Raw genomic sequence first — 14,926 nt, 5'->3', positions numbered from 1 at the left:
GGGCCAGAGGAGGCTGTGGAGGAGAGGGGAGCGGGGATTTCAGGAGCTGGCAGTGATGTCCTGTCATGTTTCCACCACTTCACCCAAAAAAAGAAAATAATAGTGATGGTCCTCTGCTGTTGTAGGGCAGACCACCACTGTGAAATCACCTCTACAGCCAAAAATAAAAAAGAGGGAGCAAAATACCTATGTTTAGAATAAGCAAGATTTTTGACTTTAAAGACATGTATAATCACACACCGATAGGTTCAAGAAATTAAATTAAATTATAAATTGAATGGGTGTATGCTGGTTTGCCTTTGAAGACATTTTTTTTTTGGAAGTGTGAGCAACTATTTGTGTTTGGAAAAGAGTGCAGGTCAAGCATGGCAGCGCAGCCTCTCTGCTGGCTTTAACTGCTGTTGGGGAGGTGCGTTACGGCCTCGAGTTGTGCATTTGCAGAGAAAATATCACCCCGTCCAGATGCTCAAGTCTGCTCTTTCTGCTCAGAAAACCCCGCACGAGGCTCTCACAGCGCATGAAAAACCAGGAAAGGAGCTCGGCACGTTTTCCCTTTGCGTGGTAGAACTCAGAGGTGAAACACAATCATTTCAGTCGGGATCAGGCTATCCTTTAGCAAAGTCCTAAGTCTAATTAACCCCCAAAATCGACTGACAAGGTTCATTCCTCTCCGCTGCTGCCTAACTGGTTGTATGTACGCTGGGCATGCAGGACCTAAGTCAGATGCTGCTTTGTTATAATTAGGGAAGCAAATTTTGTTTTCTGTTTGGTACTTGCTGTTACATATTGCATGTAATGTATGGCACTGTTAAGGGAAAAAAATTGGAGTCAAAGTGCCTGGAAAGTTAGGTCTGCTCTGTAGCACTGTGAGATTGTTGACATCTGCCGAGGTTGGAGAGCTCAGTAAGCAGGAAATGGGGTGTCACTCTGAGTGGTAGTTTACCATTATCCTGGCATCCTAATGAAGTGTCTGCAGTGCACAGAGCTTCTGGATGGCATCTTAACGCACGGCTAAGCAAAAGCACTTCTCTCCTTGTCACTGTCATCCATCTGCCTGCACCCTACTGTAGCCAATGGGATGGAACCATGCTACAATGTGCTATAAGCCATTTAGAGTTGCACATTGCATAATCAGTCCCATCAAATATGTAAAAAATGACTATTATTGGTTATTTCCCTCAAACTCTGGCACCTGGAGTTCGATACATTAAAGTTTAACTTTTCTAAGTGCTGTTTCTTCCCATTAATTCCACATATATTTTTGTTAAATGGGATTGAGTTGCAAACTCATTGTCTTGGGTCTTGCTAGTGGATCACAAAAGTTGTATGAATATTCATTGCAAATTCCACTTTATATTACGCAGGATGAATTTATCAATTGCCCAGATAGAGTGGTTTCAAAAATTCTCATTTTCTTTTTCAACAACTAATTCTGAGGCATGAATAAAAATTAGATCAATTCGGAACACAAATTGCTTATTTTCTTTATAGCTAATATTAGTTAGTTTCAACACTTCTTATAGATTTTTTTTTCAAAAAAACAAGAAAATATTTTACAATATGTCTGCAATAGAGGACTGCCACAGTGTACTGCGAGTGATTAAAATTGAGACTTTTACGTTGCATGCTGTAACATTAAAATATCCTGCCATTAAAAGTGGTATGAATAAGTGATTTATCTATTAATACATTAAAACCTGTGTATCTTAGCCAGCATGACTTCCAGAATATGAAGACTTAACAAACAAAAGCAGAGTTTTGGGCAGCTGATATGTTTGGGGAAAAAAAAAAAAAATTAAGCCAACAGAGTGCTCTCTTTTAAGCAAGTTTTCATTCCCTGATAACACCAAAGCCATCAAGGACTGGGGTTAAGCATTGTGTGACAGAGCAAGCTTCTAAAATGGGCAAGAGCGAGATGAATTGGCTAAGTCGGGTGTTTATTTATACAAACAAGAGGGCAGAACATAATTTAGTTGCATCAGGAATTTTTCACAGACATTAAAACTATAGCAAACATAACAGCAGGGATGCTTGCACAGCAGCACAGTGGGGAAGCTCACAGAGCGTCTGCCCACACTCCGGCTGGCTGTAGCCAGCGCCATAAGTCTCACAATTTCATTAGCACTCGAAAATCCACCTAAACCACCCCGTTCCGATTAAAAAATATATAAAAGGAATGAAATAAACAACCAAAAAAAAAAGCAAACAAAAAAAAAAGCCTCAGACAAGACCCGTCTTTCTCTCGGCAGCCGAATCAGTTGAGAATTGTTGGAAAAACTCTTGGCAGGCAGATTTTGCTGTAGCAACAGTGTGTGACGTTTTAACCACAGCAGAAATCTTATCCAAAATAACAGAACAAGGTGAGAAGAGCCTGCAAGAAAATCGGGGAAAACCATGCCTAAAAAGCCAACAACAACAAAAGGTGGCAGATCAATAGTTTGATATTTTATGCAGGATCATAAATCACTGGGTTTTTTTCAGCAGTTCAGCCGTGAGGCTCGAAAGCATAAAAAGAAAGCATGGCATGTGATAAAATTAGGCATTAATGTGAAGCATAAATGCTATTTAACATTAAACATGCACAAGCCACTGAAATGCCTGGAAAAAGGGAAATGGGTGCTATAGTAAAACTATACAAAGTAAATCAGACATGAATAATGCAGCAGGTCTGAGGAGGGTCACGGGTCAGACCCCAGTACCTTACAAAATAATGAATGCACGTCAGGTTAGAGACATCCATCCCTTCCTAGCCAACGTGAGTTATTGGAGATAAACCCTGGACTTCCTGTTCTGAAACAAAGTGGCTTGTTGTAAACATCGATGTCCATTTAAAATTAATGATTAAAAGAAACATTCGGTGGGATTCTCTTAAGTATTCTTTATGGGCACGAGTGCTAAAGGTTACTTTCTTCATTCATTTTTACCCAGCCACTGTTAATGTTAGAGACACGTCATGTTTTCTTCTGTGCCCAAATGTTTATCCAAAGCTCATTTACAAAAGGGCTTATATAATAGTAAGAGAGGGTTTTTTTTCAATGCATTCTTCATTTAGATATAAACAAGAGAGCATCCCCACGGTTTTGCTCTGTTAAAGGGAGCCAGCCCTATTTTTAAAGAGAGTAACCCAAATTCTAAATATATTTTCAATGATTCTTTTACACGGTGAAACCATCTGTGATTCACTTCAGAGTATCCTGATCTGCTGAAATTATCCCCCACGTCTCCCAAAATTTCCCCATAAAATGCAAAGAGGATTAGCCTTCCTCTCATTCTTTATTTGATATATGTGATTATGATGACTTTCCCTTCCAAAATTTTCATGGGGAAAAGAGAGTTTAACTTTCTAAAAAGATTTTTTTCCCCTCAGATTTTCACCAATTCTTACAATAAAAAGAATGTAATTAAAACCAATATTGTTTCTTTTTATCACAAGTGCTCTGCATCCTTTTCTGGACTTAGCTGCAGAATTTAACAGCTGTTCAGAGTGTTTTCCTTCCTTTTCACCCTGCACTGCTGGGCTTTATGATACAGCACAGGGAAAGGGGATAACTTTTCCCTCACCTATTTGTAAAAACCATGTTTAAGGATTTCCTCCCTACACTTGTTCAAGTTAAAGAGAAAAATATAAAAAAAAAAAATTCTTTCTACTCAGGGATGTGAAAGGGAAAATTTTCTAGGAATGTGGAACTGAAGGCATTACAGAAATAAAGCAAATACATAGGTATTGCAAATGAAACATAAGATCCTGCATCTGATCTGTTAAATATTCCATCAACAAGGTCAAGAGTAAAGACAAGCCTAGCCACAAAAACTGAAGCGAGAGTAAGCTTTAATAAAAAAAATGAACAGTTTATCCTCTTCAGCTTCTCAAGTGGAAAAACAAATTCTTTTATACTAGAGAAAAATCAAGCGTGTATAGAGCATTTAAAAAAACCCACCGATATCAGCCATTTTAATGAAAGAATACCCAATATTTTCATGGAACTATAAAAGGGAGCAAGACTAAGTGTTATGGCAAAAAGCCTGGGCTCAGCAGCTTTGTGTGGGAAATGGTGAAATGTGACTGTGATTTATAATGAGAAAAGGTATCTACAACATACAATTTTCTACCTAGCTGCAAATAATAATTCATAGTGATGTCCCTTCCAGATAAAATACCTTTGCAATGTAGGACTCATGTGGTAAAATGATCATGATAAATGTCAGACCAGTGCAGGTAACGGCTTTACAAACCATTAAGATTAGCTGGCTCTTTTTTTTTGATGATAACAGTAACCATGCTGTGACTCTATGTGGTAATAATATCTCAGTACTGATAAATGCCAGAGCCAGGCAGAGGTGTTTATCATTCCCAGTTCAGAAATGCTGACTAAAGTTACCACATGTTGCCTGTTTTTTTCTTCTTTTACAATAGACTAACAATTAACAAAAAGGCCGATGCACAACATAATTTTATGCAAAATTTCTATGGGTTTTGTGCTTTATTGCCTACCTAAATATCCCCTATGTTCCAGTACTGATGACTTTGGTACAGTACGCCCTAAAGCAAAGCTTTCTACCCTTGTCATTCTCTCAATAAATAATTTTTTTATAAATTAATATTGGGGGAGGGCTATTTTAGCACTTTTGCAAATACTCCTCACAAAGAATTGCAGCCTCTGTGAGCAGCAGAGGGTGCAGGGATGTGGTTCCCCTATCTGTGTTAATCAACACAGAGCAGAAACACTTCCGTCAAGAGAACACGATAAAGTTTCACTGTACAACACTTCCCTGTAAATGTTCTGCAACAGACAAAGAGTGAGCCCTCCTTCCACTGTGCTTGTCCCTGCCTCAGTGTCTCAGTTCCACTCAAGCCCAATGAACTCTCGGTAAAAAAAAAAACAAAAAACCAAAAAAAACCCCCAGAATTAAAAATTAAACTACTTGAAAAACTGTGTCTCCTGAGTTGCAGGAGAGGCTAGGCAGCCTAAATATAAATATAAATATAAATATAAATATAAATATAAATATAAGCAATATGAATATAGATAATATAAATATAAGTAATCTAATGAGACCATAGCATGTTGGTCTCTTCTCCCAGGTAACAAGTCCCAGATTGAAAGGAAATGGCCTCAAGTAGTGCCAAGATAGGTTTAGGTTGGTTATTAGGAAAAATTTCTCCATTTAAAGGATTGCTAAGCATTCGAACGGGCTGCCCAGAGCAGTGGGTGAGTCCCCATTCCTGGAGGGATTTAAAAGCCATGTGGATGTGGCATTTGAGGACATGGTTTGGTGGTGGACTTGGCAGTGCTGTGGTAAAGGTTAGACTTTGATCATGGAGGACTCTTTGAAACCAAATGATTCAGTAATTTTTTTTTTATGTACACCAAAAAAATAAAATAAAAAGCAGAAATAAAAAGCCCAGAGAATTTTCACCCCCTTCCTATAATAAATTAACTTCTGCAAATTTAATATCATTTTCATTTGTATCTTCAGACCTATTTCCACTGGGCAGTCCACCCACAGAACAAAACTGAACAGTAGTAATGGCTTTTGGCAGAAAACATCCCGAGATGATTGCACTGCAAGGCTGAGGGAGGTTGTGCTGTTCAGAAGTTAAGGCTTTTTGTAGGTCAAACCCAAAACAAGAGAGAAATACACAGAAAGTGTGCTCTTCATTTGTGTTTAACTTCATTATCACTATCATCAATTGCTTGACTTCCTATAGAATAAGTCCATAAGAAAGTTTGGGTTTATTTACTGAAAACTAATACCTATGCACTGCCTACTTTTAGGTCTTTGTCTTCCATGTCTACATGATTGTTAAAATTAAAAACAATTTCAGTATAAACATCTATATCTGTGGGTAGGAAGTATTAATCTCAGCAGGAACTAGCAACACATGCTGAGGAAGGAATATTATCCTAGTAATTTTAATTTTTAAATTAAGCTTGATTGCAGGAAAATTTTAGCTTGAAACTTTTTTTTGGCGAAACCTTTAAATCAAGTCACTAATCACCACGTATGCTTATGCAGCACCTACTGCAACTGGGATTTAATCCTGATTGAGATCTCTGAGTGCTAGGGTAATATGAATATTAAAGAGGAACATATACGAAGAATGATAGGTGATAATTAAATCATAGATGATAAGATCAGAAAAGTGTTCTCAGGTTATCTAGGGCATGTAGCATGCAAGATGTTTTCCCTACGTCAGACCTACTGGTACCTTATCTAATCTGATCCTAAATGAAAGAACAGTTGTACATGACTTTGTTTAGATGCAACATCTTAGACAAATCGATGAAAATATCAGCCAAACCTTTCCCACAAAACTATGAATCATGGTAAAACAGGAAGGCATACCTTAACAGAAATGGTAGAATTGTTCTTATCACCCCAAAGGAGAGATTAAAGTCCTTAGTGCTGCATTCTTTATTGCTAATTTTATGTTCAAAACACAATTTTTTTTTCCTGCAAAAATTCCACTTGTGAGATGTTATAGGTATGAGAAAATAGCTACAGTGGAACAGTTTTTTGAAATAATTTTTCACAAGGTTGAACTACTAAAAACAATAGCAAATCTTATGTTTCTAAATATGATGGGATATTAAAGACAGATTCATAAATATACTGGATTTAATTATGATGAGTAAAAAAGGAGAACAAGGATTACTTAGAAAGTACACCTATCACAGAAGCTGCATCACTGGGCAAATGTAATTTAATCTTCCATTTATGATGTGGGTCTCTTACTTCTTGGAGGTATTTTATCTAAGGAAGGTGGTCTATCAGTCTAATAAAATAAGTTAAAATATTTTTATCTAAATGAGAATATGCTTTCTTAAGATTAACAGAGAATTTTTAATCTTTGTGAACTTCTTTTGTTCTCTGTTAAGGTGAAAGAAGGTATGAAATATTCTGGTTTTAGCCATGTATTCATGCTGACTTTTCTTGTAAGGTACCAGCTACAGGCAATTTGCAAAGCAATGTCCAAATATGGCACACAAATGGTTATTTTCTTTTTTTTCCTTTAGAAATCCAGGACAATGCCACTCGCATCAAATGCATAAGGAGCCTGGTAAAGAAGCTCCCAAGACCCAACTATGAGACAATGAAAATCCTTTTTCAACATCTACAGAAGTAAGTAGAACTGTGGTACTCTCAGACCAGTAATTTCAAAAAACAGGAATCTGTATGTAGTGTGGCATTCTAATCCTATTGGAAGAGTCATCCAAAATACCAAAAATAATTACATTCTTGGGCAAAACTAAGCATGATTCATGGTATCTATGTATATCCTATTCCTGCACAAGAAATCAAGATATTGAGCAGAAAGCAGGACAATTCTGTTTCCTTCAATACAGCCAAAACCATTGGGATTACCCAATTCAGTGTTACAGGTGCACTGAATTGGGCAAATGCAACATGTCCCAGATTGCATTCACCCAGTTTGATGGAATTTCTCCAGGAATGGCCTTTTGGATGGTCATGTTTTCAACACCAAGGTCCCTGCTGTTCAATCACCTGTATTGTCATTGTGATATGTCGAGGTCAGACACAATCTCACTCAAGAAAACACAGCAGGTGCTCTTGCCCCTCATAGGGAGCTTGGGACAACACAGAACACCTAAGAAATGCTGAGGAAATATTTGGAAGTGCATCTTTCCTCTCCTAAAGTTGCTGAGATACTGCAGAGGCAGAAAAACAACTCTGTGAGGTTGCCCCTCGTCATTACCCTGTGGTTTCCACACTTATTGTGTGGGTTTGCAAGAGATGTCGACCCAAAAAATCAACCCAGGATGTCACATTCAGGTTTTCTTCCTGTGCTTCATGGCATTAACAGCAAAGGTGTCCATAGCTGACATGGCTCACTCAGACACCCACCAGAGCTGTTTGACATGAAGGATGGCCAGGAGGCCTCAGGGTAGGGATGTGGGAAGGGCAGGGTCCTTCTTGCTGTTGGCACTACCCAACTGCTATTTTCTACAGTCATTTTTCAGCCAAACTACCCCTAAAACTGAAGGGACATCAGGATCTGGGCCCCATCAAGGCACAGAGGAGTATTTCATCCCAGGAACGATGTACTGACCCCTATGAGGAGTGATAAAGGCTCCAAATCAAAGACCACTCTGAGCTTATAATGAATGATGCCTTTATAGCGATCATTTCTTGGCATGTGCATGTAAGAGATGTAGATCCTTTATCTTGCTTTGCAACTTCCAGCTGAAATGGCAAAATGAAGTTCATATAGTTGTGGGAATGTCCCCATTTCATTTAAGCATGGAAGGATTTTAAGCAGTCCATAAAATGACTGAGTTTGGCCTTGCAGAAAAACAGTTTCCTGTGTGTTCATTTGATGCACTGTGTGCACACATTCTCTCCTTCAGCAGGTTATCTAGAGAAGGATGATAATTTATTGCTGGCAATGGAAGAATAATAAGGGAAATTATTTCCTGGGAAGAACATGAGTGCAAGGAGTGGGTACACGCTGTCAGCACAGATATGCCATACACAAAATTTACTGCACTCTGTGTGGCATTGATCTTAACCTGAGAAAGTTTTGTTGCCGTGTCTTAGGGGAGAGATATCAGGTACACGCAATAAGTCTTTGATCTCATAGTTAAATCACTTGATTGAGACTCGGGAGACGTGGGTTCAGTTCTTGGCTTTGACCGGATGTTCTGGGTGACCTTGGGTAAATCATTTAATCTCCCTGTGCCTTGGTTCCTTGTTTACAAAATGATGATAATACTTCCTTTGTCTGCCTTGGCTTTTTAGAGCATAATCTATTTGGGACAGCAATTGTTTCCTGCTGTGGATGTGTAGAATAACTGGTGAAACTGGACCCACACTGGTGGTTTTTTGGGAAAAACAAGAGGAAAAAATAAAACTGCTAAAATAGAGGAAATAAAACACCAATAGTGTTAGGGAATTAGGGAAGTAACTGTCTGAGTCTCTCTGAAGAAGGTCAGTCTTCTTCTCTGCCTCAAACACATCCTCAGGAAAAGATAGGGCTATTCCAGAAGCTTTGCTCCATTGATGTGGAAGCAACAGTAGAATAGATGTTGAAAACACAAAAATATCCCCCCAAAAATAAAACCTATGTGTTCTCTTGAACTTGTTGATGCTAAAGACAGGGGTCAGTCTGAATGATCTCATGGCTCCATTGATAAGAATGAATTAGTGTACTTATATTTTCAGTAATGATGTGATGCTTATATTAGGCAAATAGAGATGGTGTGTATATCTTTGAATCAGTCTAGGACTGATTCACAACTAGTTTGAAGGTGTAACTCTACAAAATGTAGAGTTATATTAATTTTGGGGACACTCTTCAGAAGAGGAGTGTCAATGTCCCTCAGCACGGACTTGCACCACCCCCTTTGATCACAGGACTTTCTCAGGGCAAGTTACAGGAGTTTTGGAAGTTTCGGTTTAGTTCGAAAAATAACTAAACTGGCTTTGTTTGAGGCACATTACTGCAGTTCCCATATTTGCTGGTTGAGATGGATATTCTTGCCCAGAGTTGAACTGGTCTTGAGGGGGTTCTGATGGGGAGAAGATGAGGGACTGTAGCTATGCTGTTTCCATGGCATTCCCCCTCTTTCTCCTACCCTTCTCCTGCTCCTTTCTTTCCTGTCAGACAGACAGAACAGGGCTATACAGACCTGGACCATGGGGCTGTCCAAGCCTGTGACTTCTGTACAGATGTGAGAGCATCTGTCTCACTGACACTCAGCATGAGAATCCAACCTTTGCCTTATCCTAAGCCATTCTGCAGCAATCCAGTCTGCAGGAGCAGGTCCAGATCCAGCAGAAATAACAATGAGAAATGCACTTCAGAAGGGTCCTCCTTAGAAACCCAGACAAAGCAGGTGATGAGAGAGACTGTGAGAAAGGCCTGGCAGCAGGGATTAACTCCTGTGCCATATATCTCTCTTCAACCAAGCTCTCTGAAGCTGCAAGAAGTCACAGTGCAGTGTATGCAGCCCACAGGAGGTGGATTAAAAGCAAAGTTGAGTCTGCAGTACCTGTTCTTTCAAGTTTTTTGCATTTTACAGGAAAAAAACACAACCTGCTGACGTCCCTGTTCATCTTTCCATGAAATCTCTTCTACTTAAAAGCAAAATAGACAAAATATGGGGCTGAACAGACATATCACATAGCTCTGTCAGTCTAATTCCATAAGGAATTGTTCCATTATGACTCATGCTGGAAATAATTGAGCACAACTACTATTAGGCTATTCATGCTTCTTCCAGAGATGAGCAAACCAAACAAATAGATGTTACACAGGAAAGAAGCAACAAAAACCCAACCTGAGTAGAGATTTTCCTGGATAAAGTGGTACAGAAAACAGCCTGTTCTACTCAAACATGTTTAGAGAATATTTGCTGGCTCTGTACAGCCCATATATTTCTGGCCCATACAGCAGTTCCACAGATCTCCTCTTTCCTCTTCCTCACTCACATCTGACTTTTACTCCCAAACAAAGTGAGCTAATCACAGGTACCAGCTAAAACTGATGCACCTTTCTGGTCCCATTTTTTGGGTGCACACAGGACATCAAATTATGCAGAAACCTTGCCTTGTCTCTCTGCACAAACATGAACTAAGCACAGCGAATCCCTATCTGAGAAACCATTACATGTACCAAATAATTTACTCACGGAATTGTAATACAAGTTAGGCAGAAGGAGAATTTAACTCTATGTATTTTATGACCTGCTTTCACCACAACACCTTGAGGAAGCTGTTACACACCCATTGGGAAACCGAGGCACAAGAAGTTTAAATGCCTTAAAATCTCAGTGTAAACCAGCAACACAATTTAAAAACCTGGATGGGATTTTTTTTATTTGCACAGAAGCTTCTCCAGTGACCACAAACCTCATTTCTCCCTCATGCAAAATGCAGCAGGGAGGAGGAACACCCTGGCTGTGTCCTCAGAGCTGGCGAGGGCGGACGCCGCTCTCCTGCAGGAGCTGTGTGCCTGCCTTACACAGCGCTGTGCCTGAGCTCATGAGCTGTGCTTATTAATGTTAAATTAATGAATCTCAGCCTGCTCTGCTTATTAGGTTGAGCTCCGTGCCACCACCACGAGGCAGCTCTGCAACTCCCAGACCCGAGCTGTGTCACATCTGACCAGGCTGGAGCGCAGGGCAGCCAAGCTCCGGTCTGGCTGCGTCCATCCGTGTGGATACCCCTGCAAGGGGAGGTGTTAGACACAAAAACCCCTCTCCTCGTTCTTGATTTCCCTGCACAAAGGCAGGATAATGTGTGTTATTTACAAAACTATAACAGGGATGTTGAAATAATTAAAGGGGAAGGCAGGGGCCAGCTCCCATCCCTGTGCCTTCCGTGGAAGCGCGGAACCCAGATGCCCAACTGTGGAAGATATTCTTCCAGCAGCAGCATCTGCCTCCTTGGCAGCCACTTCAGGCAAGTTGTCTGGGGAGCTCTGCAGTTGCCTCTTGGTTTATCACGTGGATCTGTTAATGTGCCCTATCTGGCTGGCTTGTCCAGGCAGGAGCTGATTTGTTTTAATTCACCTTTGAATCCAAGAAACTCCATTTATTTTGCTCCATTTTTCCCCATACTCTACATAGCATGGCAAGTAATTTTCAGATGCCATCCAGGCTTTCTGCCCTTTCAGAGGGAGAATGATGATTTTCTTCCTGATTTTCTTCCCCCTCTGCCCAAATTCTTCATTCTTACTATTAATTGTTTACATTGATTTCATTCAAAATATGCTCCTCATCAAGGGTAGAACTATATATCTAAGATAAACCCACCAATATTAATATATGATCTAACAAAAGTCATAGGTATTAATCTTCAGCTGTTTTGACAAAAAAAAACCCAAACACCCGCCCTGTTCATAGGTCTGTGAACAGGAAAAAAAAAAATCCAACCTTTACAAACACTGTGGAGGAATAGTCCCCCCATCTCAAACCTGACAACCCTTGGCAGCAACATTCTGAAAAGCCAAGGATTTTCCAAACTACATATAGCTAAACAGACCTGTTTCTACTTATTAAAATCTAAGGGAAAAAAAGAAAATAAAAAATAAATTAAAAGTAAAATAAAGCAGAGCCATGCATAGCCAGCAGCCCACAGTAGCCTGCACACCATGACACAATGACAATGTGATGACAAATCCAGCAGCAGTACCCAGAGTTCTAAGGGGAAACCAGAAAATGAAGTTAAGGTACAGCATATAAGAATGCTGTATGGGATGCCTGCAGACTTTTTTTTTTCCCTCCAAAGTTAGTGGAGGAAAGATATAGCAAACATATGTGATTTCCACTTGCTAAACTACGTGTCATATCAGCAGTTTTCAGGCAGGCTCACGTAATAAATGTAGGCTCGGGAGAGCCCTTTTCTCACACAGCAAAAGAACAGATTACACTGGGAACTGTGCAAGTTTTCTATTAAGAATAATAATAGTAATAATAATAACAATCATCATCATCATCAAGGTAAAAGCCACTGAAAACTAAAAACAATCCCCAAAATGGAAGTACTACACAAAAAAATAAAAATCTATTTGGGAAACCTTAGTGAACCTGTGGAAGACCTACAACCCAAAAAGTGGAATGGGCACTTAAGTTTTCCCTCAGGAAAAATGCCCAAATTTAGAAAGGTACAGAACCCCTTAAAAGAAAGCACAAGAAAGACTATTTGTTTAAATTATTTCCTGAATCAGGACCTTTCTTTATTATCAGGCAACTCATGAGCAGGTTTTGGTTTTCAGCCTTGGGACAGCAGCAGGGAGAAAAGTTTAACTGTGCCCCTACAATCTTTGGGGGAGCAGCTACTGGAAATGTGAGGAGGAGAAACAAGCTCCTGCAGGAGGGCATGCCAGTTACATAAAAAATTCAGGTATACCTGGCTGGCATTTTAAGATTTATATGAAATTATTTAATCATCTTTTAACTTGAGAAGGGCAAATATATATTGAGACGTGCTTTTGCGCACATGCGTTTCTCAGTTTCAGTTATGGAAGAGTTTTACAAAGGAGCTGGAGCAATGCCAACACTCATCCCATTTACCACAGCTTCCTGGGGCTCATTTTGGGGTAAGGAGAAGAATTAAACCCTTTTCCCCTCTGTTAAGCACATATCAGTCTACTAAACTCACCCATTGGAAGTAAGTGGACGCAAGAAAATATGCACCAGGCACAAGTGTGCACAGAACAGGAGTAATAGTAGATTTTGGGTTCAAGACAAAAAAAAAAGAAAAAAAATTCCAGTCTCTCAGAAGCATCTTTGAGCATTTTGATTTTTTGCTTTTTTGGGTTGAGGTGACCTGCTACCGAGGGTTTTGCCGTCATGCCAAATTCTGCTCTTTGAGGAATAAGAAAGTTTACAAAGTTAGTTCTTCCCCAAAGAATACCTTACTGCTTAGTGCTTTTAACAAGAAGCATGATGAGTAATTAAAGCCACATTTTCATCCCTTGCTTCCATCTATTTCCGATTTCCACAACTGTATTTAAAAATATAAACCCTGATTTTCATAACAGTCAGGCAAATAATTGCACTCGGTACTTTTCAATGCTACCAAGTACTGAACTGGTGTATCAGCAAATAACAGAATGATAAAAATAATTAACATAGTTTTAATTTAAATATTTATGACACAGTTGACTCTGTGGCTGCACGGCACCATTGTGCTGAGTGCGGTACACAAACCCTGATAGATAGAGCCCCTGTCTCCAAGAGCTCCTATTGTTCATCCCACATTACTCAATATCAAACGATCTCAAAAAAGCTTTTCAAACATTAATTAAATCTCCTAACTTCCTTTTCAGGTCAGTAAGTTTTATTATCCTAGTTGTGTAGATAAAGAAAGTGAGGAATGGAGAGGCTGAGGCACTTTCCCACCACGACACAGCCAACACTTCTCACTTCCACTCTTTGCTTGCTCCCCAATCCCCCGGTGGAGCCCCCCAAGCCTTTGAAGGCTCATCCATGTGCTGTGGGTGTACGTGTGCATCTGGCCAGCACATCCCAGGCAGGGCTGGTTGCTGCTAAGGACTCTTCAGTTAATCAGGACCACGTGAGGATCCTGCTTCTGGTTTGCACTCGCATCAGCTTCAGCAAAATATCACCGGCGGAGTTAATTTATGGGATTTTGTAACCTCTTAATATTGCTTGGGGTTAGTGTTCTTTCCAGCTCAAATCCTTTTTTGTTGGCCAACATTAGGAATGCTCAATTCATTACAATGGCTCTGTCCCCCTTTTTTTTTTTTTTTTTTTGGGGGGGGGAGATTGGGCTCCAACACACTAATGTCCACAACAAGGTCATCAAAGGGTAAATTGCAATGCTTTTCATTTTTGATCCTAAAGATACATGATTTTTCTCAGAATTAAGATTGTGAAATAAATAAATAATTTGTTTGAAGTTTCTCAGATATTCATTGGGACTTTAAAAAAACAAAACAAAACAAAAAAGGCTTTAAGGCCAAAATGTCAGTGTTCTGTGCAAAATAATTAATACAACACAATAGGATCTATTCTACTATTGATTGAAAGGGAATTTATGCAGGTAATTCATTAAGGCTAGTGAGAGTTTGGCATGTAAATCCCCCAGCACTTTGATGGGAAAACAGACCCAGATTATTTTTTTTAAATAAGATATAAAATACATGATTTTCAGTGACAAATTTATAAAAAGCAAAAGCAAATACCTGAACAACTAGGGCCCTGCTCTGTGAGGGTTCTGGAATGACATTAGATCAAATCCTTTTTCACACACTGCAAAAGATGCAACAATCATTTCAATCACCATGTTAAGAGAATCAATACAATTTTTCCTTCCAGAGAATGGTACTTTACATTCCAATATTTGCAGGCTATCACCTTCATACATCTCTTTTTGTGGTCAAGTGCATGATTACTACTTCTGACAGGGTATTGGCCATTTTCTTATGAAGATC

The 14,926-nt window shown here is 39.4% G+C and overlaps 1 protein-coding gene across 2 annotated transcripts in view; it reads left to right on the top strand.

Annotated features, from left to right (window-relative positions):
• ARHGAP15 (Rho GTPase activating protein 15) overlaps positions 1-14,926 on the top strand; it is a 322,242-nt gene that overhangs the window by 291,789 nt on the left and 15,527 nt on the right. For both annotated transcript variants that reach the window (XM_064717976.1, XM_064717977.1), the window contains one exon: positions 7,020-7,125. In XM_064717976.1, the coding sequence (XP_064574046.1) occupies positions 7,020-7,125 (106 nt within the window). The remainder of the gene's footprint in view (positions 1-7,019; positions 7,126-14,926) is intronic.

Source organism: Zonotrichia leucophrys, chromosome 7, assembly GCF_028769735.1.
Source record: "Zonotrichia leucophrys gambelii isolate GWCS_2022_RI chromosome 7, RI_Zleu_2.0, whole genome shotgun sequence".
NCBI classification, from domain to species: Eukaryota; Metazoa; Chordata; class Aves; order Passeriformes; family Passerellidae; genus Zonotrichia; species Zonotrichia leucophrys.
This window is presented reverse-complemented; position numbering and strand designations above follow the sequence as displayed.